We start from the raw sequence: 16,126 nt of genomic DNA on the forward strand, positions 1-16,126 counted from the left end.
ACAATTTGCTTCAGAAGGCTTTACAGCATACGACACCCCTCTGTTCATTGGTCCTCATAGCGGATAAGGAGCCCATAAGCCCCAGATGTTGGTCTGTCTGTGATAGTCTGAGTGTAATGTTATATATGTTTCCACTTATTTTATTTCTTACTATGATTAGGACTTCTTGTTGTTATCATTATTATTTTATAATATTTGCTCACTTTTTTTTTTATTCAATTGTGATTATATAGTTTGTGGCATTGTCATGTGTTTGTAATAAAAAAGAGAATAAACTATTGGTCATTAAAAAAAGAACAGTTTATAAATCATTCTGAATATGACATATCAAATGGACAATAAAACTTTGAGCTCTTCAGACCAGCAACATGTATGATCTCCAAAGTATGAAAACACTGCTGAGAGCTTGGCTTGTGCAGACTCTCTTAAGTCTTGGATGTGTCTAACCATACTTTACAAACTGCTGAATTTCATATTCATCATGCTGAAGTGATGACACGTTTGTCCCAAGGCTCATCAGATGATACCCTCTAATATACTTGGCAATAAAAAGTGGCCAGTTGGACATCTCACAGTTGGTCTCCTGAGGGACTGGCAACAGAGAGTATGTATTTCTTTCTTGCAGCTGTTTCTTTTTCATGGCTGACATTCATTTTGGAAGTCAGTGTTATAATATTTTATGAAGTGATTGTGTGATACTATTACTCCTACGATGGAAGCCAAGTGATGATGTTTATATGTACTTAATCTACCCCCTAAAACGACTACAGTAACTAGTTAAGGTTAATCTTTACAAAAGGCCTCGGGACACACACTTTAGCATTAATGTAGCTTAAGGGACTGTATATTTTTTATCAGAGACGTTTGAGGTTTTTTTTTCATATACCCCGAGCCTTTGGCACTAGGCTCCATTTTTAAGGTAGTACATATTATGAAGAAATTAACTTTATAGTTCTTAAATTCTCACTAATAGGTGACTTTAACTTCTATCAAAATCATTTTCTGGTGAGATATCTGTACCTTTACTTAAGTGTGTCTTTCAGGCATCCATCACTGATGATAAAGAGAAGAGGAAAAAAAACAACAAGTACCATACAAGGCTGAATGTCCTTCCCCTAACCAAAAAACCCAAAGTCCCCTAGTGCTTAAAGATATATGACATGACCTCAATTCAATTCAATTTTATTATTTGTCCCGGAGCACAATTTGTGTTGTAGCAAGACATAATTAAAAAAACACATAAAGCACAAACAATATGACACAGAAACATAGAACAGTTGACATTAATCTGTACACAGGGTGACTTGCACCTGTGCACAATCAAGCTTCTCAGGAGCAGATTAATAAGTGTCCACCATAACTACATAGAGCCAATAAAAGTTCGGCAAGCATTATTTATGACAAACAGCTCCTAATACTGTAATCCATTTACAGTGTATAATTTACAGGTCATGACAGTCACAGTTAATGCAACATCAGGAAAGGCACCCATCATCACTATGATCAGTACTACAAGTACAATATGTACTGTTACTTCTTTGTTTTACAACCCCCCACCCCTCTCATAAATAACTAACAGTCCCTAACTGATTTTTCACATATTTTTCCTTTGTTCCAACCACAGGCTGTATGTTTACAACACAAAAATGTGGAAAACGCACGAGACGTGTTCTCGCGATACTAGTATCAGACAGCAGGGGGCGGTGTTGGCTATGAAACGCTGTGTGCTGGAAACACACGCTTTAACAACAAGGAAGTGACCGAGCAGCAAGCTACCTACTGTCAAGATGGCACCGAGTGGGCTGAAAGCCGTAGTTGGAGAAAGTAAGTGACACATTTTCTGTATCGTCAACTGCGTTCAGAAGTTTATTAAAAATGAAAAAACACGCGTAGTTTGGTCGAATTTATCTTGTTGTAGCTCGATGAATTTAAGGTCACTGAACACCGCTGGAGACGTTGGTCCACCAATTGTTTCTTCCTGTTTCATTTAAAATGCTAACATTTCCTAAATGCTTACTAAGTCATGGCTAAAAGTGGTATTATTGTGTTGAATATTTCGGTAGCAACTTTTGCTGAGGGTAAACTGTGTTGTGAAACTCGCGGATTTTTTTTTAAAAAAGAGAAGTGTCTGGAAATGTTATGACAATCCAAGTTACAGGCTAACGTTAGCTGGCTAACCTAAAAGGAAGTCAGCCGGAACAGTCACGCTGTAAACAATTACACAGTACAAATAAATAATCTAAATAAGATCACATCGTTTGTTACAAAACGTTTTTTTTATGCTGTTATTTTATCATCAAGTTAGGTGTCTTGTCTCGTTCAGTAAGTGATTATTGTTTCAATGACGTTATAAAAATCAATATTGCTTTCAAAGTATTTCTTTATACCTACCTACCTTTAGATGTAATAGTCAATAATTAATACATTGGGTCATTGCGGCGTTATGTGATGGTCATTTAATGTATTATTATGTATTGGATTTAAATGATTAAGTTGGTACGTTGGCTTAACGTATTTTTAATTTATCTTTTTTTTAAACACATGTTTAACCAGGTAAGTTCCCTTTAGATCAACACTTCCTTTTTCAAGGGAGATCTGAACAAGACAGCAGCAAAAGAAAAGTTTTAGACAACAACCACTTCAATGAAACATAAAGCACCTAAAAGATATACAGTAACATGTAAAGATATTAAAACACCTATGCACAATGACATGCAGGAACCCTTGTGTATATGAGAGCTTTAAAATCAGGCAGAGGCACCAGTTCTCTTCATTTCAAGTGTTTTTTGAAGGCTGGTCAAAGTGAGACTAGCAGAGCTCAGTCCATGCACTGTTACCAGACAGCAAGATTCAATAAATTATGAAATTACTGACTGATTCTACAGTCAGATCTCAATCAAACTGCAAATGTGTGAAGAAAATTTACCTAGTAAGGCTTTAAAAAGTAAAAGTACAGGTGACTCGGACTACAAAAGGTCAAAGATGGCCAACCAGCCCTTGAATAAAGCGTACAGTGATGCGTTGGGGCTTTACAAGTTGTAACAAATCTGATATGCTGTATCTAGCATGTGCAAGCTATGTGCAGATGCATTCATGTACAATAGACTACCATAATCTAGAAACAGTAAAAATGCAGCAGTAACCTGTCTCTTTTACAGATACAGGATTTGATTCCAAAATAAAATGCTTTCTTTAGCCTTAAGATTTTAAGAATATTATGATTTATTTGAGCGCTGTTTCAGCTTTTTCACTATGTCAAAGGCGGAGTGTCACTCAAAATGATTCAAATATTTAGGTGTGTACTGGTAATATAACTAACTTTGACCTTGCCCGTGATTAAGAGATCAGACCAACAATGGCTTGTTAACAAGTTCTACAACCTATTTAATTTTGTGCGTTTGGAATATGATCCTTCATTTTTTTGATTTTAAAGATAAAACAAGTTCATTGGGCTGGGCATGAGAAATCTGCAAAAACAGTTACAATTGTGATATGTCCTACATCAGATGCTTGAAAATATTGCTGCAAGCCCCAAGTAGTCATTTTTTCCAGTTCCCTGTATGCAGATATTTTGGACACTGCAACATGAGACATTTGTCAGCAATGATTTTTTCACGTGGTTTAAAATGTGTTATGGAAATAAGTCTTTGTAATTTTTAATTCACTTTTTTGCTTTTACATTTGTTGTCAGCTGGTCTTAAGTGATTCTGGCAGACAGTTAAATGCATTGTTAAATGTATATTGGTACAAGCTAGATTACAGTTTTGCTGTCCTATCTCAACAGTCCTAACCCAGAAACAAAAATATATCCAGCATCCACTGAAATATTGAAAAAAAAAACAACAAAAAAACCCATCAACACCGGATATTAGTTTGAAAATGAGTCATAACATAGTGCTTACAATAATTGCCAACAGAAGGTAAAGAGTAATAATGTTTTTCTTAATAATTAAGTGCTGATCTTTTAAGATAATATATTTATCATATTTTTCATATACAGCGCAGAACAAAACAACTCAGACATAACATGACAAATACAAAAGTAACTAAGAATAAGAAAATAAAAATAGTGGGCATTATATCCATAGCCACCCGGTACAAGAACGAGGCAGCATCAAATGAATAATTCAGCTATATAGACAAATAGTAAGGTTACAGGAAGACTCATTTCAAGGAAGTGTACAGACACTGGCTAAGCCAATTAAGGAAATGCTTGTAAGATGGAAGATAACAGTGCAGGCCCAAAAGCATCCACTGAGGAGAGAAGCATACAAGAGATATATTTATTGGAAACACATTGCATTCTAAGATTGTGGTATGTCTTTATTGTTGGAGTTGCATGCTCAATCCAAAAGTGTAAAATATTCTTCCTGGCAGTAAAAAAAAAAAAAGACTGGCCAAGGTATATTTTAAAACTGGTATATCACCGCAGATCTATTTTAAAGAGAGGACTGTTTAGCCGCGGTGGTAAGCCACCCAGTGCAGAGTGAGCAGCTATAGCGACACTAAACAGAATAATTTTTTACGGTGTGAAAAAAATGCCTCTGCTGTTTTATCTGGAAGGTTGACGTTTAATATAAGGGCATTTTGGCCTACCTGCACAGTAAAACTCTGCAGGTAACCCTCAGTTTTACAGTAGTACCAAACCGCAGCTGTTTTACCTGTTGAGTCAGTGATGCAACTATGCTTTTGTCTGCTTGTCATACACTGTAATCTCAACAGCATAGCACAAGGAAGTTGCACCCAGCCAACTTAGTTGGGAAATAGAAGTGCTAAATATGGGTTTGTTTCAAGAGGGTTCCTGCTTCCTGGTTACAAGAGTTTAAAACACAAATGTTACACCATTTCAAATTGACGTTTCACTCCTTAGAATGATTACACTGTAACAACTATTATTCCACACATGCATTTTTCACTCTATAATGTGTCCAATAAATTAAATTCTACTTTTTATCATGCATGGTAGATAGGAGTTTCCCCATTAATAAATTGTCTGAATTGTGAAGGAATTCTCTAACAGAATTAGGAGCGGATAAATTGCTTCCACATAAAATATTATAGTGTTACTTCTGTTTTACAAACAGCATCTCCAGATTTTTGCAGTATTGGAGTCTTTGCTAAAATTCCAACATGTATTATCCGCTTTACTTAACTTTTGCTCTGTAATATATGTGATCTTTTTTGTCTTTTTCTCCTCTACAGAAATCCTCAATGGAGTCATCAAGAGTGTGAAGAAGGATGGAGAATGGAAGGTAACATTTGTCTAATAAGACTGAAGAAATCCTTGATTTTGTCATTCTGAATTTATAACCCTGTTTGTTGGCAGGTTCTTATCGTGGATCACATGAGCATGCGAATTCTGTCCTCTTGTTGCAAGATGTCTGACATTTTGGCAGAGGGGGTAACCAGTAAGTATGCAGATAATTTATTGTCTTGCATCCTATGTAACAGTCATATGCACAAGGAATTAGACTTTTTTTTATAACAAACAGACATCAGTTTTGTTGCTTAACTGTTGCCAGCCTCTTCAAACTGTTTTGCTCACCCTTGTCCCCTCAGTATATCTGGATGGTTGTAATCTTTTCATTGGCCACCATCTCATGAATGGTCACTGACTGATTTGATAAAAATTCACATTATATTACTTTATATCACTTTATATCGTGATAATGTAATGCTTTATTTGCAGCTGCATATTGATCATTTCAGATTCTTTAGAGTGAAATAAAAGACCTCTGTTTTCTCCTTTTAACAGTTGTGGAGGACATCAACAAACGCAGAGAGCCCATCTCTAGTTTGGAGGCCATTTATTTGATTTCACCTGTGGAGAAGGTTAGCTGTTGTTTTTTTTGTTCCTCAGGGTTCCTTGTAATGTTAAGATCTTCGGTGTTCATTACGATTTTTCTTGTAATCTTTTAAACAAATATCTGTTTTCAATTACAGTCTGTCCGTGCTCTCATCAGCGACTTCAAAGACTCTGCCTTCACTTACAAAGCAGCACACATCTTCTTCACTGATAGTAAGATTGTGTGTGTGTGTGTGTGTGTGTGTGTTTGTTTGTGTGCATGTGTGTGTGTATTTACTGTGCAAATTTGCATCATTAATTTCATGTTTAATTTCTCTTAAGAATAGTGTTCAAACCAATGGAGGAAACTTGTGTATCAATAAGTTATTTTTAAAACATTCACAGTTTCATAATGTATTGAATCATTAAATAATCATTAAATAAGGCTATCACTTTTCCTAATTTATTGATGTATTTTTGCTCCATAGCTTGTCCTGATGGTCTCTTTGCTGAGATTGGGAAATCCAGAACCGCCAAAGTCGTCAAGACCTTAAAAGAGATCAACGTTGCTTTTCTGCCGTATGAGTCTCAGGTAGGGAATCATCTTCCCTTGATTTTTTTGGCCTCACAGGTCATATTAACTTTTATACGGTTGCCAACAGCTCCTGAGAAAATCATCTGGCTAGCTGCTCAATGCTCCACTTTGTTCAGCGGCTAGTTACAAATTTAGTCCATGGATTATTTGGTGCTGGGCAGGTAGCTTTTCCACTCTAAGTGCAGCCTGCGAAACTGAAAACGTTGTTGATGAAATAGTTAAAGAAAACAGCAAAGATTGAGCTTAAAGGTGCTTAAATGCTGACGGGAGCTGCAGAGTGGGTTTCACAGTGGGTGTATCACTATGAGCGACACTTTTCCTGTTACGCACAGTAATTTTTTCCATTGTTGCTGTAAAACTATACATAGTGCAGTTTGATTGTTGTGAACATGATACGGGTAAACTGAGTCAAACCTCAATCCCTCTCACCCCTGCAGGTATTCTCCCTGGATGATCCGACCTCTATGTACTCCTTCTATAGCACCAAGCCAAATGAAGACAAAGACAAAATGATGGAAAATCTGGCAGAGCAGATCGCGACCCTGTGCGATACACTCAAGGAGTACCCTGCAATCCGATACCGCAAGTATGGAAGCCTTGCACATAAATGCACACTGAAATCAGTTTGCCACAGATTTTGCTGATTCAGTTTTATGCATCTCTGACTTTAAGGGGACCAGAGGAGAATGCTAGACTGGCTGAAGAAGTCTACCAACGCCTTACTGCTCACAAAGCTGACAACCCGAGCATGGGAGAGGTTAGGAACTACTTAGACCAACAGCTCTAATGTACTCTCCTGTATTAATAGATCTCTTGTATTCTGAATTCTTACACCGCTACTACTTTTTTTTCTGCCAAACCAACAGTTCCATATAAAGCCGGACTCAATATACATAGTTTTTAAATCCTAATCTATTCTGAAATCGGGTTGCATCATGCACATACGGAGAAACTTCACAGATGTTCTTCTCTCTATTCTCAAACACGCACACATCACAAGATTTAAAAAATAATGCCCCATCACACACTGCATGATATTATTAAGATTATTGTGCCAGAGGAAGCATGAATGCACCATTTCCTGTGATCTCATGGGGAAGCAGATGTAAACCAAATCTGGCGTTGTGCGACAACTTGCTGTGATGTTAATAATGCTTTGCAGTGAGAAAAACAAAAGCGGAGGTCTAAACAAGTCTGGAAGAGAAAATGGTCGGGGAGATGCGGTCCACATGTTGGTCAGCGTGAGCTGGAAGTGAGATGTCAGTTTTAATATTTGTCAACAACCGTAGGCTTGATAACGTTAGCTTTAGGGGCTAGAGTGTTTACCATTGCCTGGCAACATTGTCAGCTGCTCTGTGCTGAAGTGATGATAAACATAATCATCCGATTAATTTAAAATTTTAAATTGTAAATATCAGACATGTCTGAAATGATCGGGGCAGACTGAATGAGTCTGCGAGCAGTCTGTAAACCTCTCACTAGGATTGCAGCGGTATGCCATTAAACCAAATACCGTCGGATGAAAATTACAGTTATCATATCATGTACATTTGCTGATCTAAGGTAAGGGGGAAAAATGCATCTAGACAGAGGATCTCAGCTTTGCGCTCATCTCCTGTCCTCTTCGACTGTCTTTTTACATGTATTTCCTTTAAAAAATGGTGTCAAGTTCAAATTATAGCACTGCATTTGATCAACCAAAATTCTTTTAAAGGCCATTGTGACTGATTATGATAATAATGATAGTGTAGTACTGTATGAAACCATGATTTTTATCAGACGGTTATACTACTGTGAAATTCTCTTATTTTTTGCAACCCTACCTCTCAAATTACCAGATAATCTGGACTGAGCATTGGTACTGACCAAAGTCCCCGACCGTATTTCTCCTCCGATTGTCGGGAGGGGTGAATCGGGTGTAAATCGGCCCAAAATCTCTGTAGTCTGAGCCTGGCTTTAGAGGATACACTTCCTTTGGGTTTCTGCAGCTCTCCACCTTCACAGGTTGTGGACGTTTCTTTGGTTTTTGGGTTTTATTTCTTGTTGATTGTTTTTCTTGTGCTTTTTCTGGACCTTTCCCTTTTTCTCTTCTTCTTTTCTGTTTTTCTTAGCTGACATTTCCTTGCTCCTGAGATGGGTCTTAAAAGGCACGTATTACTGTTCTCTTTTTGCCCCCGTACATCTGAAACACATTACCATGCTCTGCTGTCAAAGCACTCCCTTTATTGTTATACTGTACTTGACAAGTTTGCTGGAGCGCTGCATCAGACTGCAATATTGAACTCGTATAGATAAAAGCTGAGACTTTCACTGCATGACTGATTCACAAAAACATAATGAAAGGCCTTTTATTTCATTAGTATTGTGGTCTAAATCCTAATATGTCACACATATGTTGACAAAGTCTGCTCTTTAGTTAGTATTTGATGATATCACTTATGTTCATTGTTTTTAGGGTGCAGATAAGGCGCGGTCCCAGCTACTGATTGTTGATCGTGGGTTTGATCCCATCTCTCCTATTCTGCATGAGTTGACCTTCCAGGCAATGGCCTACGACTTGCTTGATATCAAACAGGACATCTATACGTGAGTTAACATCTTATCACATAAAAGCTGATGTTAATTTGTTTTGCCAAGTCAGTCCTCTGTCTTGGGCATACCGTTTCTTTGTAGTCAGTTGTGTTATACCTGTCTACTTGTTTTGTTTTTTCAAGTTATCAGACAACCGGCATCGGGGATTCAAATAACAGAGAAGTGTTACTGGACGAAGATGACGAGCTCTGGGTTCAGCTCAGACACATGCACATTGCTGATGTCACTAAGTAAGTCTGTCTTGATGACATTAGAATATCACTCATGTCGTATCTCTGTATGATTGGGTTTCACTTTCATCCCTCACAACATATTCAGTCATTGCTTTGACCTGGTTTTATTTTACAACATCAAAACAAAGAGTAAAATTTTGGTCCTTAAATGTATTTCTACACAAGATGACCATTCATTTTCAAAAACCAATCGTTGCAGGAAAGTGACAGAGCTTCTTCGTACCTTTTGCGAGAGCAAGAGAATGTGCACTGACAATGTGAGTGTTCATGTGCAGTACTCAGTTTGGTTCAGTTACTATTACAAATGTCCGTGACAAGATGATGAATCTTGTGGTTAAAATGTTTTTGCATTTTAGGCCAACATAAAAGATCTCTCTCAGATGTTAAAGAAGATGCCACAGTACCAGAAGGAGCTGAGCATGGTGAGCAAAAACAATTAGTTTTATCATCTGATAAAAAATGTTTCTCTTGTAAAGCAAGTAATCTCTGAACTATTCAAAATTATAGACCATATACAACAGTAAAATTTTCCCTTGGTCAGGATTTTAAACATATTTTTAAGAAGACACTTCTCACAGTAAATTAAACAGTTTGAAAAAACTGTTATAAACTTATTATCAGTGGAGTAGCTCCCGAAAGTTTCTATCTGATATCACAGTTTTTAGTCTTTCCTGTAGCTTTGAAAAAAATGTTTTGTGGGTTTTATATATGATATGATTTTGCCATAACAACAGTTAATTCATTGATAAATCCTCATTTTCATCCACAGTACTCTACTCACTTGCACCTAGCTGAAGCCTGTATGAAGAAATTCAAGGCCTCTCTTGATAAGCTTTGTGAAGTGGAACAGGTTAGTATACAATAAAATAAAATTAATCTGCTTCTTTTTGACAGTATCATCGACATTTCCACATATACTGTGGAGGTCCTAGTCATTTCATCCACAGTTTATAAGTAAGTAAATCATATTTGTAAAGCGCTTTTCAGACTTTGAACACAAAGTGCTTTACAAGGGCGTTTACAGTACAAGAAAGACGTTATAGAAGACGAAATGACTACCCAAGCCACACATTTCACACATTTAACAGTGAAACACTAAGAGCACAAAACATGATGTTGCAACTGTCTGTTTGGCCTTGTGTGTTGTAGATGAGATAAAGGCATATCTACTTCAGCAGTTTAAACTACAGATCACAGTTTACTAATATTTCTTAAGTAGTAAATCATGCAGTTTGAGTTTGCAGCAGAGGAAAGAGGCCCAGTATTTTGCATGATCAGGTTGTACAACCATTTTCGGAGCAACAACCAGAACCCCCATCTGATCAGCATTGAGCTGTAAATTGTTTTCTGCCCTCCAGTCTCTAATAGGCAATCTAGGAGCCCAAAAGGGCTCGCTAGATGTGAAGGAGTTGGATATCATCTGCATATAAATGATAAATGACATGCAGTGTTAAATCGGTTTATGGTCTGTCCCAAGAGCAACAAATATAAGAGTGACGCCATAGTTGTCCTGTACATTTTATATTTAGAGGTAAAAGTAGAAACATGATCTTTTGATCCCAGATGAGAAAAGCACCACAGATGACTGTTTAATTTGTTATTCTTGGAAATTGTCTGCCCATTCCCTGTTGGCAAAACAACATGTGAGTTTTTATTTTTTTTTTATATCTCAGTGGATCAACAAAATGCCCTAGTGTGTTAGTCACTGACAGTAAGTATCTTAGAGAGGATGTCAGACGTAGAATTACCGTGCCTCACTTACTCCACACATTAAGTGACCTAGGCATGATGGTGTCTTTATTTATAGCTGCTCTGGAGTATGTTGAAATGCCACTGGTCTTGTGATGTTTAATGGAGAATCGTAATATTGCATAAGAAGCTTGGGACAGGATATCCGCATCTATATATCTACAGAAATGTGGAAGAAGCTGTTATGTCACATATATGTGTATATATATATACAACACATCACGCACCACTTAGTAGTGGAGAAATCCTTCCATCAACATGAGCCAGGGATAAAGCCACGGTCCAGTCTAGTGCCGCTGTGTTGTTTGTATGAGCCAGACATGCTTTTGTCTCCCTGAGGGGGGGGTGTAGTCTGCCACAGCGAGTCCTGTATCTGATGAGCAGCAAGCACACAGGAAATGATAAGCGGTGCATGGTTGTGGCATTATGAGATGCAAGTGTTAATGGGGCCTTTTTGTATGAGTGAATCACTCAACTGCACTAATGGATTGTCAGCATGTCTGAAAGCTGCCTCTTTAATCCAATGGGCATATTTTGGCTCAAAGATGGACAGTGGGATCCAAACAGCAACAGCTCTCTGTCAGCTGTCGTTTGTTTTAATGTTCGACATTGTTTGGGCAACCCAATACAAATGTCTGTGTGCAAATGTAATAAAGAAAACAATGTGCTGTATTTTTATGTGCTCTTGGAGCCACTCTGTCATTTCAGCTGCTCGTAAATTGTTTTGTTGTTGATTGGCTCAAACAAGGCTTAGTCCTAATTCATCATAAAGCTTAACAGGGGTTTTTAGGGAGCTCACACAGGGCCCAGGACTGCATTAAAGGGAAATCCCAAAGCCAGATGTAAGTATAAAAGCCCAAGTAGCCAATATTTGTCATAACTTTTAACATAGTTAATGGATTACAATTGCAACTGTAGAGGTTTACTTTGCTATCTAGGACACCTTTATTTATTTATTTTGGACGTTTAAAAAAAAAAAGAGGAAATAACATAAAATGACAGTAATACTAAAGCAAAATGAATGGCATTGTTAAATATTTACTTAAAAAAAGCAGTTGGAAGAAGTTTACGCTTCCATACGCTTCCACTTTTATATTTATTTACATATATGTTAAATTACATATTTACATACATATACATCTATTTTTGTATATTTTTTTAGACTAGGGAGTTTTTTTCTTCTTGTTCAGTAAAAGTAAAAACAGATATTCTGATGTTATAAAATAGAGCAGGTTATAGGTTGTTTAAAATCAGCATTAACCTTATAAGAAGTTTAGTGAAAGGATCATAGCAGAAGTGCTGATGTATTCCTCTTAAAACCATAGTGCAGTTATGAAAGAGAAGATATTGTAGGGGAATGTTGAGGCACGCCACCCTTACGTGTCAGCTGCCCTGTGAGTTGTCTGTCAGCTGACTTGATTTGTAATTGGTGATTGAAGTTAATAGTTAACCGCAGATGTCTTCCACAGGACCTGGCAATGGAAACAAATGCAGAAGGGGAGCCACTAAAGGATGTCATGAAGAGCATTGTTCCGGTGCTCCTCAACACTGAAATTGAGGCCTACGAGAAAATCCGCATCATACTGCTGTACATATTCCACAAGAAAAAAGGTATGCCCTAATCACAAGTGTTTCAGCTATAAAACAACATGTCATGTTCGCCCATTCTTCCAAACGCTGGTGGCTAAGGCTGTCATACAAAGTGCAACCGTCTACTTCATTAAACATCATTACACAGTCACACTGTTGGCACAACAATGTTACAACCATCAGGAGCAGTTTGGGGTTAAGTATCTTCCCCAAGGACACTTAAACTTGCAGACTGGAGGAGCCAGAAATCAAACTGCTGATCATCCAATCAGTGGACGACCCGCTCCATTTTCTGGGCCACAGCTGCCCAAAAAAAGGGTGGCTGACATGAAAACACAAATGGCCCTGTCTAGAGCCAGTGTTTGGTTTGTCCATTAAGAGCTACTGTACAAACATGGTGGTGCAACATGGCAGACTTCGTGGACGAGGACTCGCTCCCTATGTAGATGCAAATGGATCATTCTAAGGTAATGAAAAGACGTTCTGCGTTTCATTTCTGCCCGTGTATCCTCCTGTATTCTACACACTGGGACCTCTAAGTATTGTAACATTTTAAAACCAAATTTTTTGGGGACACAAAGAATAGTTGATAACGTAACCAGAAGATTTGATATGAATTGAATTGCAGAGAATTAAATGTGATGATTGTGTTCACTTTTTGTGTTGTGATTGTCCATGTAGGCATTGCGGAGGAGAACCTCGCCAAGCTCATCCAGCATGCGAACATACAGGCCGACAGCAACATCATCACCAACTTGCAGAACCTGGGCTGTAACATTATAGCTGGGGTAAATTAATGATTGCAGTCTCGAATCTAAATGTATTTCTTTAGTATTTGTTACATACATCATGTTGTTTTTTAGGGCCGCAATGCTGGGAAAACACTGCCAGACCGGAAGGAGCGCACAGAAAGCACGTACCAGCTGTCTCGATGGACACCCATTCTCAAAGACGTCATGGAGGTATTAAAGCCGAATGAGCTCAATGATGTGTCTAGCACACCTGCTTAGTTTTGTCTTCAGCTTTTTACACAATCTGCGTGTCTGTGCTGCAGAATGCCATAGAGGATAAACTGGACAGAAAGCAGTGGCCATTCATCTCTGATCCCGCTCCGATCAACACAACTTCGACTTCAGTCAGGTAAGTGCTGGAGACTTTTTTTAATATCATATATGAACTATACATTGTTACTTTATCATAGTTAGCAGTGTATATAAAGAAATATTGGGTAGAACGGTAAGAAATTTTGCAAACATATCAACTAGAAAAAATTACCATGTGCCTTTTTGTTTCAGTCAGTTTTTTTAAGACTCATTGTTTTGCTTTTTTGTTTTGAAGCAGAAATATTAACAGGGGTAGCAGACAGATTAACATAGTCAAATAAAAGCTTTTATCCCTGGAACTAAGTTTGAGGTAAGCTCTCGACAAAGTAAGTTAAAAAGGTGAAATTCAGCCAGTTGTGCTTTAAATAATTTATAATCCCCAAGGGAGTTCCTGTCATGATGACATTGCTTATACAAACCACTCTCATGGACTCTGGTTCACTCATAATCTGCATAATGCACAATGCTTGCATCCCTTACTTTTTAGCAAAGTGCAGATTTAACCTGAATAGTCAATAATAGTAACACTAGAATATAGACGGGCTATAGAAAACCAGACATGGCAGTTAGCATTATGAAACTGATTAGCAGAGGTAGAAAGCCAAGCATTACAATAACATTTAAAGGCAACATAAACAGAAAGGGACACTTTACCCCAAAAATCCAAAAGTATTTTTTACTCTAACCTATTGTGCTATTTACAAATCTAGATTGTTTTGCTGTGAGCTGCAAAGTGTTGGAGACACTGGTCATAGAGATGTCTGTCTTCTCTCCAGTATAATTGCACTAGATGGCACTCGGCTTGTGGTGCTCAAAGAGCCAAAAAATAAATTTGAAAACTCACCAGTAATTTCTCTTCCCAGAATTCATGATCCAGTTACTCTTGATAATGCACAGACCTTGTTGTGAGCAGTTTTATGTAGCAACTATTTTCTTTCCACTGTGCTATACCTGCTAACGGTATCACCATGCAGAAGGAAACGTGCATCTACTCATGGACAAGAGACTCATGCTTGTGACAGCATGAGGTGTAAACAGGTATTGGGCTGGTGTATGTAGTTCAGTAGCAAAAAAAGTAGTTCCTACATTAAAAAGTGCACAACAAGGTCTGTGGATTATCCTGAGTAACTGGGACATTGCTGTTGTGTTTCCAAATGTTTTTTTTTTTTAATATTATTTTTGCGCTTTAAGCACCACTTGCAGAATGCCATCTAGTTCCATTATCATCGTGAGAAGGCAGTCATCTCTACAGCTGATATCTTCAACACTACACCAAAACAATCTAGATTGATAATTAGCACTACATGTTAGAGGAAAATATGTCGTTGTGATTTTTGGCTCAACTGTCCCTTTAAACTCTGTGTTTTACAGCAGTGCACGTTTTGGACACTGGCACAAAAATAAATCTCCAACAGAATATCGCTCCGGCCCTCGGCTCATTATATTTGTGATTGGTGGGGTGTCACATTCAGAGATGCGCTCGGCCTACGAAGTTACCCGAGCCACTGATGGGAAATGGGAAGTGCTGATTGGTAAGCAATCAATCTTGAGGAGGCCATGCTTTTTTCCTAAAATACAGCTATAAGGGGTTTTGCCTTTTATTTTAAACTAAATATCACTGTCTCATTGACAGGGTCTTCTCACATCCTGACTCCAACCAGCTTCCTTAATGACCTGAAAAGTCTGGACCAAGTTCCTAATCCTGATTGTTAGACACTTGACGGGGAAGAGAACGTTTGGATAAGGATTTAGTCTTTCATTTGAGACAATAGGTTTCTGGTCTTCTGTCACAACATCTGAAATGACACATGAAGAGTAATCTTAGATGTAGACATGGAAGGAAACATTTGTGATTCTTTATTTTGTTTTAGAACGGCCATTTTTAGTGTTTGTTGTGAATTGGGTTCTGTATACTGCTGTGATTGAAACTGTATTAAAATATTTAATTAGACGTTAATATAATAGATTATTTTACTATTCTCATTCAAATTCTTATTTTTGTTACTATATGTGATTTCCCTGATTTTGTACTCAAAAAAATTGTCATTCCGAAAGAAGTGGATCATCTCACACCAAAAATATTACTAAGTCTAATGAAGATGTATATCAGTAAGTAGAAGTTTGTATCATATATAAGTGTGTAAAACTTTTTTCCCCCTCCAGGTACCTTTTTCTTTATTGTCTTGGAAAATCCATCTCAAAATGTCTCAACTGCTGTCTTATGAACTCTTGCACATTTACCAAATACTTTAATATATTTCTGGGAGCAAATGTGGTGGGTGTTTCTTTTTTTGTGTGTGTGTGTGTGTGTGTGTGTGTGTGTGTGTGTGTGTGTGTGTGTGTGTGTGTGTGTGTGTGTGTGTGTGTGTGTGTGTGTGTGTGTGTGTGTGTGTGTGTTTAAAATGAGTAATAAAAGAAACATGATATTCACTTTAAATTGTGTCCTGTACATTGTGCTCTAGAGCACTTCCAACCGGCA

At 37.6% G+C, this 16,126-nt stretch overlaps 1 protein-coding gene across 2 annotated transcripts; it reads left to right on the plus strand.

The window, feature by feature from the left end:
- The first annotated feature begins 1,714 nt into the window (after positions 1–1,714).
- On the plus strand, positions 1,715–15,918 carry stxbp2 (syntaxin binding protein 2). Of its 2 annotated transcripts, none has more exons than XM_042504801.2 (19): positions 1,715–1,824; positions 5,203–5,252; positions 5,327–5,408; positions 5,756–5,832; positions 5,944–6,019; positions 6,274–6,377; positions 6,818–6,966; positions 7,053–7,137; positions 8,836–8,966; positions 9,095–9,202; positions 9,405–9,462; positions 9,562–9,627; positions 9,975–10,055; positions 12,424–12,565; positions 13,226–13,332; positions 13,408–13,506; positions 13,599–13,684; positions 15,022–15,179; positions 15,281–15,918. In XM_042504801.2, exons 1-19 carry the CDS (start codon positions 1,788–1,790, stop codon positions 15,358–15,360), a joined length of 1,776 nt encoding a protein of 591 aa, XP_042360735.1. In that variant the 5' UTR covers positions 1,715–1,787; the 3' UTR covers positions 15,361–15,918. The 2 variants fall into 2 exon arrangements, with proteins under 2 accessions (XP_042360735.1, XP_042360734.1); XM_042504800.2 differs by having other exon boundaries at positions 1,717–1,824; positions 15,019–15,179.
- Positions 15,919–16,126: the final 208 nt, after the last annotated feature.

Source organism: Plectropomus leopardus, chromosome 18 (assembly GCF_026936395.1).
Source record: "Plectropomus leopardus strain MGB_pleo_1.0 chromosome 18, ASM2693639v1, whole genome shotgun sequence".
NCBI lineage: Eukaryota > Metazoa > Chordata > Actinopteri > Perciformes > Serranidae > Plectropomus > Plectropomus leopardus.

What these genes read in the sequence shown, in the direction of transcription:
- stxbp2 (XM_042504800.2), top strand. Translation starts at nt 1,788, where the DNA reads ATGGCACCGAGTGGGCTGAAAGCCGTAGTTGGAGAAA. An exon ending in AGAGAATGTGCACTGACAAT is followed by an intron (nt 9,463 to 9,561) that starts GTGAGTGTTCAT and finishes TTTGCATTTTAG; the next exon opens with GCCAACATAAAAGATCTCTC. An exon ending in TTCTCAAAGACGTCATGGAG is followed by an intron (nt 13,507 to 13,598) that starts GTATTAAAGCCG and finishes TCTGTGCTGCAG; the next exon opens with AATGCCATAGAGGATAAACT.